Source organism: Mercurialis annua, linkage group LG6 (assembly GCF_937616625.2).
Source record: "Mercurialis annua linkage group LG6, ddMerAnnu1.2, whole genome shotgun sequence".
Lineage (NCBI taxonomy): Eukaryota > Viridiplantae > Streptophyta > Magnoliopsida > Malpighiales > Euphorbiaceae > Mercurialis > Mercurialis annua.
The window spans coordinates 2,837,780-2,850,629 of NC_065575.1; the positions used below are offsets into that span (position 1 = coordinate 2,837,780).

Genomic DNA, 12,850 nt, shown 5'->3' on the forward strand with positions numbered 1-12,850 from the left:
CATTAATTTTCTTGTCAGATTTCTCGTTTATACTGCCATTTATAAGAGAAAATGAACACAATCGAAGATATTTGTATAAAATATAAAGCATTTTATTATTGAACCAAGTATGGGATTTTGTTTCTGTTAATATATTTTATTTGATTGTTTGCTTTGGTTTGGTTGAACAGAATCGAGGACGTATCTATATAATATAAAGCATTTTATTATTGAACCAAGTAAGAAATTTTGTTTCTCTTAATATATTTTATTTGATTGGTTTTTGGTTACTAAAACAAACAAATTTATAGAAACCAAAATTAAGTTTTTTTAAAATAAAAAATAAAAATTAATTTGATTATTTTGGTATAGTTGAATCCGCCAGGTGATGAATTGGCTTTGACCAAATTATAATCGAACAAAAGTTTATTTTGCAATTTAAACTTGACACAAAAGATCAAATGAAGTTAACTTCGTGACTTTAGACAAAAGTATTTTCAAAATGAGCATTTTATCTCGTATTATTCTCTCAAACTTCTCACGTTTTTATATTTTTCTGCTCCAATTATACATCCCTCATCGATAATTTTTGCCAACTCAGTTGAAGGAGAAAAACGAGACAATATCAACTTTGAGGGTAGGTTTATAAAGGAGATTAAATTAGTTTTTGAGGATATTTATATCTAAAGATGTTAGTTTAATCTTATTTGATTTTTAATGCTAAAGTTTGAGGGTCATGATAAACGTAAATTCAAGTATATTCAATTGTAATCACCTAGGTAGCACGGAAACGGAAACGGGAAACGGAAACGATATGAAACGGACACGGAGAAACGAAAGTTTTTCAAAATGAAGGACACGAAACGTGGGGGAAACGTGCAAATAACAAAAATATAGGGATATATTTATAAAAATATTATCTAAATATTTATGATAATTAACAAAACTATTCATTTTAATATACTAAATATTTAAAATTTTATAAATATATAAAAAAATATAATATATTCAACACAAATAAGTATATTTGATGTATTGTGTGCAATGCGAATGTAAAAATTATAAGAACTAGTTAGATTTTTTTATTTGTGGGTAATAATTTTAATTTTTTTTACAAATTTTTAATTTTTATTATTTACGAAAACGGCCCGAAATGTTTCGTACGGGTGTCCAAGAGTTTCCGGTTTCCAAAACAGGAAACGCAACTTTATCGAAGTTTCCGTGCTTCTTAGGTAATCACTCCACAAAGATATGCTCCATACTCACTTGAAACATCAACTACCATTACTCACTCTTTCTTTTGTTATGTTTTCTATCTTTTCACTTTTGTGTATGTAAAAACCATCATTTAACATGAGATTTGATCATTGCAAATTTGCTTCTCCTTCTACTTGAAGGCAATGAATTAGCTAATGGGAACAAGGTGTCAAAGTTTATGGAAATTGTTGAGATCCCAATGATGATTTTGACCAATAAAAACCTAAATAAAGAAAGCAAAGACTACTAATTGATTGACCACCCTCAAACCTAAAAAAATGTGAGCCACTAAAAGAATCAAAATTAAAAGCTCTCTGTCTTAAAGCTATGGAAACCCTTGTCGACGAAAGCAATGTTCAATGTATTGATGCTCCCACAAAGTTAGTCCTATGATAATAATATCAGTTGCTGATTTTTTATTTCGTATTTTAATTTTTTTATTTCTCTAGGAAGGGGCATCACTTCAAGGTTCAGAAAATTAGAAATGGAATTCACTCTATGGGTGTTTAAACATGTAAGGACCCCATATCTTGGTTTGAGTTGTATACAGCCTTTATAAAGATGGAAAAGAGTGCTTTTTGATTTAAATTCTTTTAAAACAAAGCTAGATGAATCCATCATTGAAATAACAATTCTGTCCATTTTTTGTCCACATAACTAAAGAAAATCTCAGCAGTGGAATGAAAAGGTGAATAATCACTGTAAAGTTCCCATAAATGCTAAATTGTTTGATTCGATGCACTTAAATTCTTTATAGTCATTTCTTTGAAATCTTACTAGTATGAAGATATTAAATACTTATTGGCTCAATTTATATATATATATGTATATATATCAAATACATTAACGATACATCGTGTATACATTACTAATGCATTGTAGATTAGTTGCCTATATATTACACATACACAATAGATACATCCCAGATACATATTCTTATCTTTTTTTATTATTTTAACAAAATAAATTTTATAAATACAACATTAATTATAATTCTTTTTATAAAATAGTGGTCGTAATTCATTAGAGCTAGCAAATGAGAAGAGTCATTATTGATACGTAATTTATATATGATGGATACATATTTTTTTGATACATAATATATATGATGAAATGCGTCTTTAAAATGTGTCTGAGATGTTTTGAAATAGAAATTTAAATTACTTTTTAATTTTGAAAAATGGAGCGGAGCTGCATCTTAGACGTATCAGTGTTGTTTTTTAGATATATACATATACGTCATATATATACACCATTGATATATTGTAGATAATTCGTCGATACATCATAAATACACCATTAATATATCATAGATACACATTCTTTTTTTATTATTATTTTAATGAAATGAATTATGTAGATACACCATTGATTATAATTTCTAGAATACTCTCCAACTCGAAATGATTATTTTCAACGAATTTTTTTTTGAAATGACCAGTACATTGTAGATACATATCTGATACATCATAAATACATTGTCGATATATGATAAATTTTAAAATGACCGATACATTATCGATATATCGTAATACATTACCGATACATTATAGATATAGAAGAGAAAAATTAATAATAAAATTTTAATACATTACCGATGTATCATCTATATCTTGTAATACACTGTAAATACATGGCCGATACATCGTAAATACATTATAAATATAAAAAAAATGAGCTAAAAAGCAAATCCTCGTGCAACATGGAAAAATAAAAGGACGGAGTAAGCATCAAATATTTAATAGAAGACACGTTTTTTAAATACATATATCGAATACATATTAGAAGCAATTTATATATGATGGATACATATATTTTTAATATATATACTTTTCTGTAACGTAATTTATGCGTCTTTAAAGCATGTGATATATATATCTTTGAATTGAAAATATATTATACATATACACATAAATAGTATATAAAATAATATGTGTGTATATAAATATATATTTATTTATTTATTTATTTTTGTCTTTAAAATTATGAGAAAATGAATCAGTGTCACATTCCAGATACGTAACAGATACATAACTGATACATAGCTGATACATAATTAAATTATTTTGACATGTTGAGACTAGGGCTGTGCAAAAACCGAACCAAACCGAACCGTTTCACCGAACCGAACCGAAATTACAATTACGGTTCGGTTATTTGGTGACTATGGTTCGGTTCGGTTTGTAATTAGGTAAAAGTTTGGTGTCCGGTTTTCGGTTCGGTTTGAGCATTTTAAAAACCGAAAAAACCGAAAAACCGAACAATTAATAAAAAAATAAAAATATATATATTAATATATATAAATTTATATTTTTTTGGTTTAATATTTTAATTATAGTTGATATATAAGTTAATAAACTTCATATAACATATAATTATGCTAATAACTATATAAAAATATTTATTAGATACTTATTATTTAATATTAGAATTTATTTTATGATAAAAAAAATTAAAAAATGAAGAAAGTAAAAAATTTCGGTTTTTCACCGAACCGAACCGAACCAAACCGAACTTTTCGGTTCGGTTTGGTGTAAGCCAAAATTAGAATTCGGTCCGGTTCGGTTTGTGATTTTTAACAAATTTCGGTGTTCGGTTTGTTCGGTTCGGTGACCGAACCGACCGAACTAACCGAACGCACAGCCCTAGTTGAGACTCGCTGACACGCGCTGACGCGTGACTGACGCGCGTGTCAGACGCGTTTTTGACCAGTTATGACACGTTTTTGACTTTTTTTTTTACTTTGTGTGTGCCATGTGTCTCCTATTTAGTGGTTTGGTTAGAATATGTAAACTTTTATCTTTTTTTGGTATCAATGTAAATTATTAGATTGGTGTGTATTTTTGTTATTTTCTATTTAAATAGTAATATTTTTGTGGTTTTCTCCATAAAGAATGAAGAGAGACAAATTTCTTATTTTGAACTTCTTATACTAGAGATAAATTTATCATTGATATTTTAGTTCAATATCTACAATATATTACAATAATTTATTTAACCTATCTGATAATAAACTAAATATAATTTTACAAATATTGTTTAAGTTCAATATCTATAAATATTAAAATAATTTTTAATTTTTGTATCATATAAACATATTTGGATAGTATTAACAAATTAATATATTAACACAATTAATTAAACATGTTTAATATTTACAGGTTATACATGTTTAATCCGATTTTATGCGTGTTAAAATTGAATTGATACGTACCGGAACTCGTATAAATTTAACTCTAACCCGCTTAACTCCATATCCTATTATGCCGAAAATTATCAACCCTACCCACAATGAATAAAGAATAAACCAAAAAAATGTTCTAAATTTTGAAGAATATAAAAAATGAAAATAATTTTTGTTATTGATATTTGGTATGAAAAATTAGATGGAAATAAAAAGTGAAAAATATATTTGCAAAGTCACAAATTTAATTTGACACACTCATAAAAGATTTATCTAATTTTATAATTATTTTTATTTTTTCTAATATACATGTTTATTAATGTGAGATATCTTAAGAGCTCTCCAACCGCAAAATTAATATATTATTTTAATTCATATAAATATTAAAAATATTAGTTAATTCCTTTTTTAATCATATCTTCCTAAAATACTCATCACTAAAATTTTAAAAATAATAGATGAATAATATTCTAAATTTTAGTCGGCTGACAATATATTTGACAATTAAGTAAACAAAATTATCTAGATCATAATGCAAAAACCATATATGTTTATAATGCAAAATCCTTAAATCAGATTTTTTTTTAATTTTTAAAGATACAGGAAGCATCTAAGTTTGGATTTGTTAAAATGACATGGAAGGAGTCAGTTTATTATATCCTTTGATAAATAAGTGTGATACTATAAAATATTTAAGACCACCCTAAAATTACATGAAGTCAGAAAAGCTAAATGAAGCATGAGATTTCAATTCTAAAGTGATTTAAAGAGCTAAATGGGACTGACTTCAAGCCGTCCTCTCCCTAAACGGATTCTGCTTGAACTGAGAATGATATTTCCCGTAGAGCTAAGGTAACTCGTACGACGAGATGTGATGCTCACTCATAGATCATGCAAAAATCTCTAAGCCTCTTTAAGATCCGAAATCTGATTTCTTACAAAATTGTTACTGTCCAATCATCTGCAATTGGAACCATAGGTTTGCGGATGGTTGCGAAAGAAGAACTGGGTGCACCAGCTTGAAACCTGAGAGGGCCAAGCTCGATTTCAACCTTGCGATTTTCTGGTTCTATGAGTGCCTCCTTTTTCCCGGGAGAGTATCCGAGAAGTATAATTCTTTCAATGACACATTTTGAAGAATATTTAGAGTTGCGGTTGGGAGCCAAATTAATAGATGTAAGCTTTCCGTTTGAGAAGACGAAGCGGCGGTGGACGTATGCTCCTTCCAGAAATCCAAAACTCCCACCATCATCAACGTACAGCTCGCCTTCCGCTGCTTGAGAACTGTTTAGAGCTACCACCTGTATAAAGCACATTAGGAGTGTGCATTCAGTATCAAACCATACAGACATTTTGCTTTTTCAAATCGAACCAAACTGAAATATAAGGAGCTAAATTTTTTCAAATCGAACTAGTCGGTTTGTTTCAGTTAATTCAGTTTGGTTATTTCGGTTCGGTTTGTACTAGACCTTACCTTAAATTTTTAATGTCTAAAACCAAACTGAACCAAAAAAACAATATTTTTTGTAATACCAAACTAACTTTGCTGGCTTGGTTCGATTATTCAATTTGGTTTGGTTTTTGCACACCCTACCTCTCCAAGTTTAAAAGCAGTAACAAGAAGCAGAAGCAAATTACATACCAGAGTATAAGGATCATTGATCATTTGAGTGGAGCTTCGACGATACCGATCTTTCCTCGGTATAATAGTTCCAGCCCTTTGGAAAGCAGGAACACTATCTTCTGAAACGTCCAGCTTGTGAGTTTTACCTCCCTTGAATGCAGTCCCGGTATGAAGGCCATACCAAGATTCTTTCCCAGGCAAGTAGACAGATGCATGCTTAGCTCGTTCAGAGTAGACACCTTGTACTAGAAGACTGCCTCCAACCATGAAAGCTTCATCATTGCTGAAAGTAGCTTCATCGGAAGGGAACTCCATCCACAAAGGACGCATTACAGGAATACCGCTAGAATTGGCTTCTCGGAATAAAGTGTAGAAATAAGGAAGTAGCATATAGCGAACATGTATGGCCTCTCTGATAAGCTCTCTATTGCGGTCCCTGCAATCAGATAAAAACATTGGACTCCATTGCTAGATAAGATTTCAAATCAGCAACTCAATAAGAATTTTGGAGAGCAAAGGATCATTGCGGTCCCTGAAAAAGTGCATCAAGATCAATTACTCACACTTAGCCATTTTAATCAACACGGCACACTCCTCTCTAATTTTAGATCAAATAAAAACTTCCAATTGTACAAAATGAGCGTGCTCACAGCCCGCGATGACCCAATAATTGACCTGAAATTAGAGAATAATGTCCCTAATTGATTAAAATGGCCAAGTGTGAGTTAATTAACTCCCACTCACAAATTCAAGGATAGCAATGACCCTTCATTTGAGTTTTGGAGCACGCAAGATTGTTACAAGTACAATAACTGGTATAACAAAATTTCACTGCGTGTCAAACTAGCTATTAAACTGGCATCTATATGTAATGTTAGCATATTTACCACCAGATCATCAAGAATTAAACCGGAAGCCATATGTATTAAGGTTTGTAGCAAATTTACTACCATGTTGCACCAGATCATCAAGACCATTAAATTATTCAACAAATCTCAAGTCAAATCTACTCCTCTGTTCAATAGATGTTTATCACATGCTGCTTCTTTGTAAACAGAGCCTTCAGCATCATTATATGGGTTCAACATTCCAACACTAACAAAAATTTATACTCCCTAATTGAAATGTCAAATGTTACATACTAATTAATAAATTTATCTGAAAGAAGCAAGGTTGAAAAGGCTGTACTCGAGACGGTGAAACTCAAGCAGGAGATCTAGCATTAAAAATGTGGATGATAATAAAAAGTAGGTGATATAGCATTAAAAATGTTATTGATACTAAAGATCTAGCATTTAATAATGTAACCAACCACTTGAGAGAAATGTCAAAAAAAAAAACTCGAGAGACAGAAAATCCATACCCAAACAGCCAAGGTTCTCTTCTCTTAGTGTCTTGATGTGCATGGGCTCGAAAGAAAGGATAGTAAGCACCAAGTTGATACCAGCGAACTAGTAATTCAGGCTCTGGATTCCCAAAGAATCCACCAACATCCGCACCTAAAGGGACGAGGGAACCAATGTGGTCAGCTGTGACCATCCACGGGAAAGATGCTCAACAGTTTGTATCAAAGTAGGGATATAATAAATACCAGAGAATGACATTCCAGTTATACTAAGCGTCAAAATCATTGGAACTGAGACCCTCAAGTGATCCCAATCTGCTGTGTTGTCACCAGTCCAAACAGCTCCATGCCTTTGACTGCCAGCAAAGAATGCTCTTGATAAAACAAAGGGCCGATCATTGCCATCTCCGCGCTTTAGAAGCCCATCAGCTGTTGCCATGTGGAAGTAGAGCCCGTAGGAATTATGCAACTCCCTGTGTTCCGCGCCTCCATAATGCAAAGCATCTCTTGGCATTGTCACCTGATCAAAATAGATAATAGTTCAGTTCCTTAAAGACTCTTTCTTCCTTATTTGAAATATTCAACTCTATATTCCGTTTTAGAAAAGCATAAACAGATTAGCAATTCAAAAAGTTTCATAAAAAATATATTATTATTCCAAAATCTTCAACGAAACTCATTTCAGCTAGAGCTCTGAAATCTTTCACTTGCAATTAAATAGGTGACAACAGAGAGATAGCCAGCTTAAATTTTTGAGTTCCCTTTTACATAAAAATGTCGCAATGTTTTTTATTATTAGCTCCAAAATGTACAAAAAAAACTACAATATTGCCTGTAAACCATTTAACGCCTACAGGTTGTAAACTTGTAATTGTTGTAAATTCTAGCAACCATAATGTTCCCTCGATTATTTGGACTTCTGATAGTGAGCTAAATCCACATCTGTAGTGACAAACGAATATGATCTAGGGATGGAATCTTTCGGAGTACATATAGCAGATATCCGAATCATGGGTTTAAATAACGATAATGGCTGCAATCACCGTAGCTATTGTGATTGTGACAGTCATAACAATAATAGAGAACAGCATGTCACACTGATTTTATTTTTATTTTTTTTGAGAAAAAAATAGAAAGTGTGAAAATTAGAATTTAAAGGAGTTAAATGAAAATAAAATATACAAAAATATTTTGTGCATAACTTAAATGACAGAAAACATTTAATTAGTAAATTTACATCCTAATTCAACAAACTTCACTTATAAAGAAACAAAAAGCAACAACTTTCAATACAAAGCTGGTGGCCCTTAACAAAATTCAATGTTCACTAAGTTTTACCAAGAAATAAAAGATTAAAAGATAAATGAAACTAATTATGAACAAATAAATATAATCGGGAAAACAATCATAGAAAATTTAGTACAAAATTTTAGAAATTTATCCTATTATGATAAGTTCCTATTTATAATATTGTAACTTCTAATATTGAGTTTAATAGTTTCTATGAAAGATCTTACTGCTCAGTGACTCATGCTAGTTCCTATAAAAATTAATATAGGATAGTTTGGGGTAAACAGTAAATTATAGAAGCTAATGAATTTGATATTAAACTTATGATAAACATGAGATTTCAAATCTGAATTGTAAGGAAAAATAAAAATCAACACTTGGAAGGGTCCCAAGCAATCACACCTAAAATTTGGTGAATTCGGTCAATATAATTTGGAATAGCAAACTTGCTAAAATTGTATTAAATCTTAATTCCTACAAAAAAAAATACTACAAGGTGAAGTACTTATCAATTCAAAAGAAGCCTAATAAGTTTATATGTAATCCTAAATCAGAAAAATTCAACTAATACTAACTAGACAAATAGTATAATACTAATAATAAAATTTATGTGTGCAAGCCAATAATTATAAAAACTTCATAAATAATTCAAATGGAGATTCTTTGTCATAATTACACATAAAAATTCTAATTTCAAATTTCATGTCCCGTGTCACAAACAGACCCTTTAAAAGCTATTAGGTGGTTTTTACTGTAAAAGAATATCTTGGTTCCAATATTTTCTCTTGACACTCTTTTGTTTCTCTGTAATTTCATACTTTTAATGGAAATAACATGGTTAACAATAAAAGCTGATGGATAATCAATATTACGAGGTCAGAGCGCACCATGATATATAAAAAAAGTGAAACAAATGGTAAATGAAGGTTTCACGAGCAATTGTAAGGCTATCATCTTACGGTTATATTATTGCAAACTATTATGACTATAAATATTAATAATAAGTTACTGCCATAAGAAAACCAAGGAGCATACCTCTGGTCCATTGAACACAGAAGGCTCATTCATATCATTCCAAATATACAACGAAGGTGTCGAACCAACGTACTCTTTGTAGGAGAATTTATCACCCCACCACGATCTTATCTCCGGATTCACCATATCTAAGTAGGAAGATGAACCAGGCCAACACCATCCATCATAATCATTCCCTTTTGAATCTTTCACATAGTATCCTTTCTCAGAAGCCTGCTTATGCAAAAAGAATGAATCATCCCGCTTAACATGAGGGTCGACAATAGTCACCATGTGCCTACCCTTTGCAGCCAATTTCTTTTGCATCTCCTCTGGATGTGGAAACAACACTGAATCCCACGTAAAGTATCGCTTGCCATCAGTATGCTCAATATCAAGCCATAGAACATCATACGGAATATCATGTTCATCAAATTTAGAATCCACATTCGCAACGTCTTCCTCATCCCTATAATTCCACCTACATTGATGATAAGCAATCGAAAAAAGCTGCGGCATCGAAGGATTTCCAGTCACACTGGTATACTGACTCACAACATCCTTAGGACCAGGACCTACAAAGAAAAACGTATCGACAATCCCAGCCTCACTCATCCAAAACGTATCAATCCTCCCCTGACTAGAGGGCAGAGAAATCCCTGACTCAGCATCCCATCCATCTCCAAGAACATCAATCTGCATTTCCGCAGCATTCAACCAGAAAAACCCGGAGCTTCTCCCACTCTTACCATGACCAATCATAAACGGAATCGACCCATAAAGTCCGAAAGGGGAATCATGCAAAAACTCAAACACATCCAAATTAAACAGTCTATAAGGCTCAGAAAACTCAACTCCAGGGCCTCTAGTCGGCTTCAACGCAAGACTTGTAGCATGCTCCGGTATACCAGTAACAATATCAGCATCATAAAACGATACATCAAAGCTAATAGACTGCGGACCGTACGGCCGCGAGTCGGTATGACTCCTAAATGACTCCTCCCATTCATCTCCTTCTTTTTTAACTCCTAATTGCTCAAAATCAAATAACTGATGAGAATTCAACGAAATTAAACGCTTACCGTTACGGTTTTTCTCCCGAATATATAACTCGAAAGGATCATGACGGAGAACAACCTCGTAACCGTCCGACAAGTAAACAACCGACGACGGAGTAGCATCACCATCGATTATCTCCGACGTAATCCTCTGTAGCCAGAGCTTCTTGCTCTCAAATTCTGAAACGATCACGTCGGGGACTTGGAATCGTTTTTTTACTGAGTCGGGCTCGTCGATCTTGAGCCTAACGATTCCGCCTTGGTAAATCGAGAGGCGGAGAATCAACGGCTGGATTTGATCTGAATCTGGAGGATTTTTAATGAGCTTGGCGGTGACGTCACCGTCTGAGATGGTGACGTCATTGGCGAGTAAGGAACACTCGCCGGGCTTACGAGAGCGGGCGCGTTTGCAGAAGGGGGTTTGGTTGCAGTTTCTGAACTCGTCTTTTTTCCAGGAGAAGACTGTTTGGGAGCCGAGAAAAAGGAGGAGAATAGTGTAGAAATGGAGAGTTCTCATGTTAGTTAAGAGAACAGAAGAAACCCTAGAAATGGAGATTTTTTTGGATTTTTTATGATGTGAAGCTCACTGGTTTTCTCTGGTAGCAAATGCAATGAGACTGCAGGAATTTGAGGAAGATGGATAAAACGTAGTCGTTTAATTGTTGTTGACCGGGGTGTAAACGGGCTATGTCAAGCCCATGTTATGCAAAGCTCGAGCTCCAATGGGCTATATTCTCAAGCCCTGAGCTCTTCAATTGATGTACAATAGGTATGTTTTGGCTCGCGAGCCTCTTCTGATGCTCAAGATGAAACTTGAAAAGTTTGATCTCGAACTATGCTTAAATTTTCAATTCAATTTTGAATTTGTTTTGAAGTGATCTCGAATAATTTATGAACAATTCAACTCGTTTACATTTATGTTGTTGACACCGAAATGACAGAACAATCGATTGATTTTTAGTTCAGTTTTTCTTTGCATTAATTTCATTCGGTTCGATAAATTTTAAATGTCAAATTATTGTCCGATCAAATTTTTTAATATTTTTAATTAAAAATATTTAAAAAAATTGATCATTTTACAATTCAGTTTAAAATTTAAAGGTTGCAATAAAATTTAGGCTAATAATCACCCATTGCCCTAGACTTTTGAAGATCTGTGCACAAAATTTCATGATGTTTAAAAACAGGCATAAAACCAGCTGATCTTTGTGGCGGCGTTATTTCAAACTTTATATAAAGAAAAAGTAAGATAAGCTATTTCAAAATTTATATAAATAATACTATAATTTAACTAACAATAATTTTTTTTAACTTTTATCTCAGTAATGTCATTTATATTTACTTATATACATTCACTCATTTAATTATTTATTTTTTAATTTAATCTATTTGATATATTAACTTGTAAATTTATCCACTTAATATCTAAGATAATTGGGAGTGTATGCCCTCAAATACATAAATTTTTTAATTTTTCTCAAGTTTAATTGGGAGTGTATGCCCTCAAATGATACTTAATGTAATAATTTTATGGCCTAATGTCTTAAAAAACCCCGACCTTTTAGCCCCTTTTCAATCATACCCTGACGTTGTAAATTTGTCAATTTTACCCTATTTTGCATTTTTGTGTTTCAATTGTACCCTGAAAAATTAAATTAACGTCTTTTGCGTTTGGAAATTTGTTTAAAACATTCTACATGTCTCGCATATATTAATTGTATATTTTTAAAATTTATTTAAATTTAGTTAAATTAATTAAGAATTTAAATTAGTGTTAATTTGATTATGGTTTTTAGTTAGTTTTTAAAAATAAAGGACTTATTTGTACTTTTTTGAATAAAAAAGAATTTAATTTCATGTTTAGACTTAATTAATTGAATGATTTCATCATTTAAGTAAAAAAATTAACAAAAATTTAAATATTGGGGTACAATTGAAAACAGAAAATTCAAAAGTGGGTAAAATTGACAAATTTTCAACGTCAGGGTAGAATTGAAAAAAAGTTTAAAGGTGAGGGGTTTTTGAGTGATTAGGCCTAATTTTATTATTACTTTATCTATGTGTTATTAATCTAAATGAACTTGAAAAAAATGGTTAAA

At 31.7% G+C, this 12,850-nt stretch overlaps 1 protein-coding gene across 1 annotated transcript; it reads right to left on the bottom strand.

The window, feature by feature from the left end:
* Positions 1-5,051: 5,051 nt before the first annotated feature.
* On the bottom strand, positions 5,052-11,382 carry LOC126686755 (probable glucan 1,3-alpha-glucosidase). The gene is made up of 5 exons (XM_050380982.1): positions 9,715-11,382; positions 7,636-7,909; positions 7,408-7,543; positions 6,063-6,480; positions 5,052-5,721 (listed from the first exon to the last, which is right to left on the bottom strand). Exons 1-5 carry the CDS (start codon positions 11,266-11,268, stop codon positions 5,356-5,358), a joined length of 2,748 nt encoding a protein of 915 aa, XP_050236939.1. The 5' UTR covers positions 11,269-11,382; the 3' UTR covers positions 5,052-5,355.
* Positions 11,383-12,850: the final 1,468 nt, after the last annotated feature.

Excerpts from the sequence above, each read along its gene's own strand:
- LOC126686755 (XM_050380982.1), bottom strand. The coding sequence starts at position 11,268 with ATGAGAACTCTCCATTTCTACACTATTCTCCTCCTTTTTCTCGGCTCC. Across the intron at positions 7,544-7,635 it reads AACTGGAATGTCATTCTCTG|GTGCGGATGTTGGTGGATTC; the intron begins GTATTTATTATA and ends TCGTCCCTTTAG. Across the intron at positions 5,722-6,062 it reads TCAATGATCCTTATACTCTG|GTGGTAGCTCTAAACAGTTC; the intron begins GTATGTAATTTG and ends TGCTTTATACAG.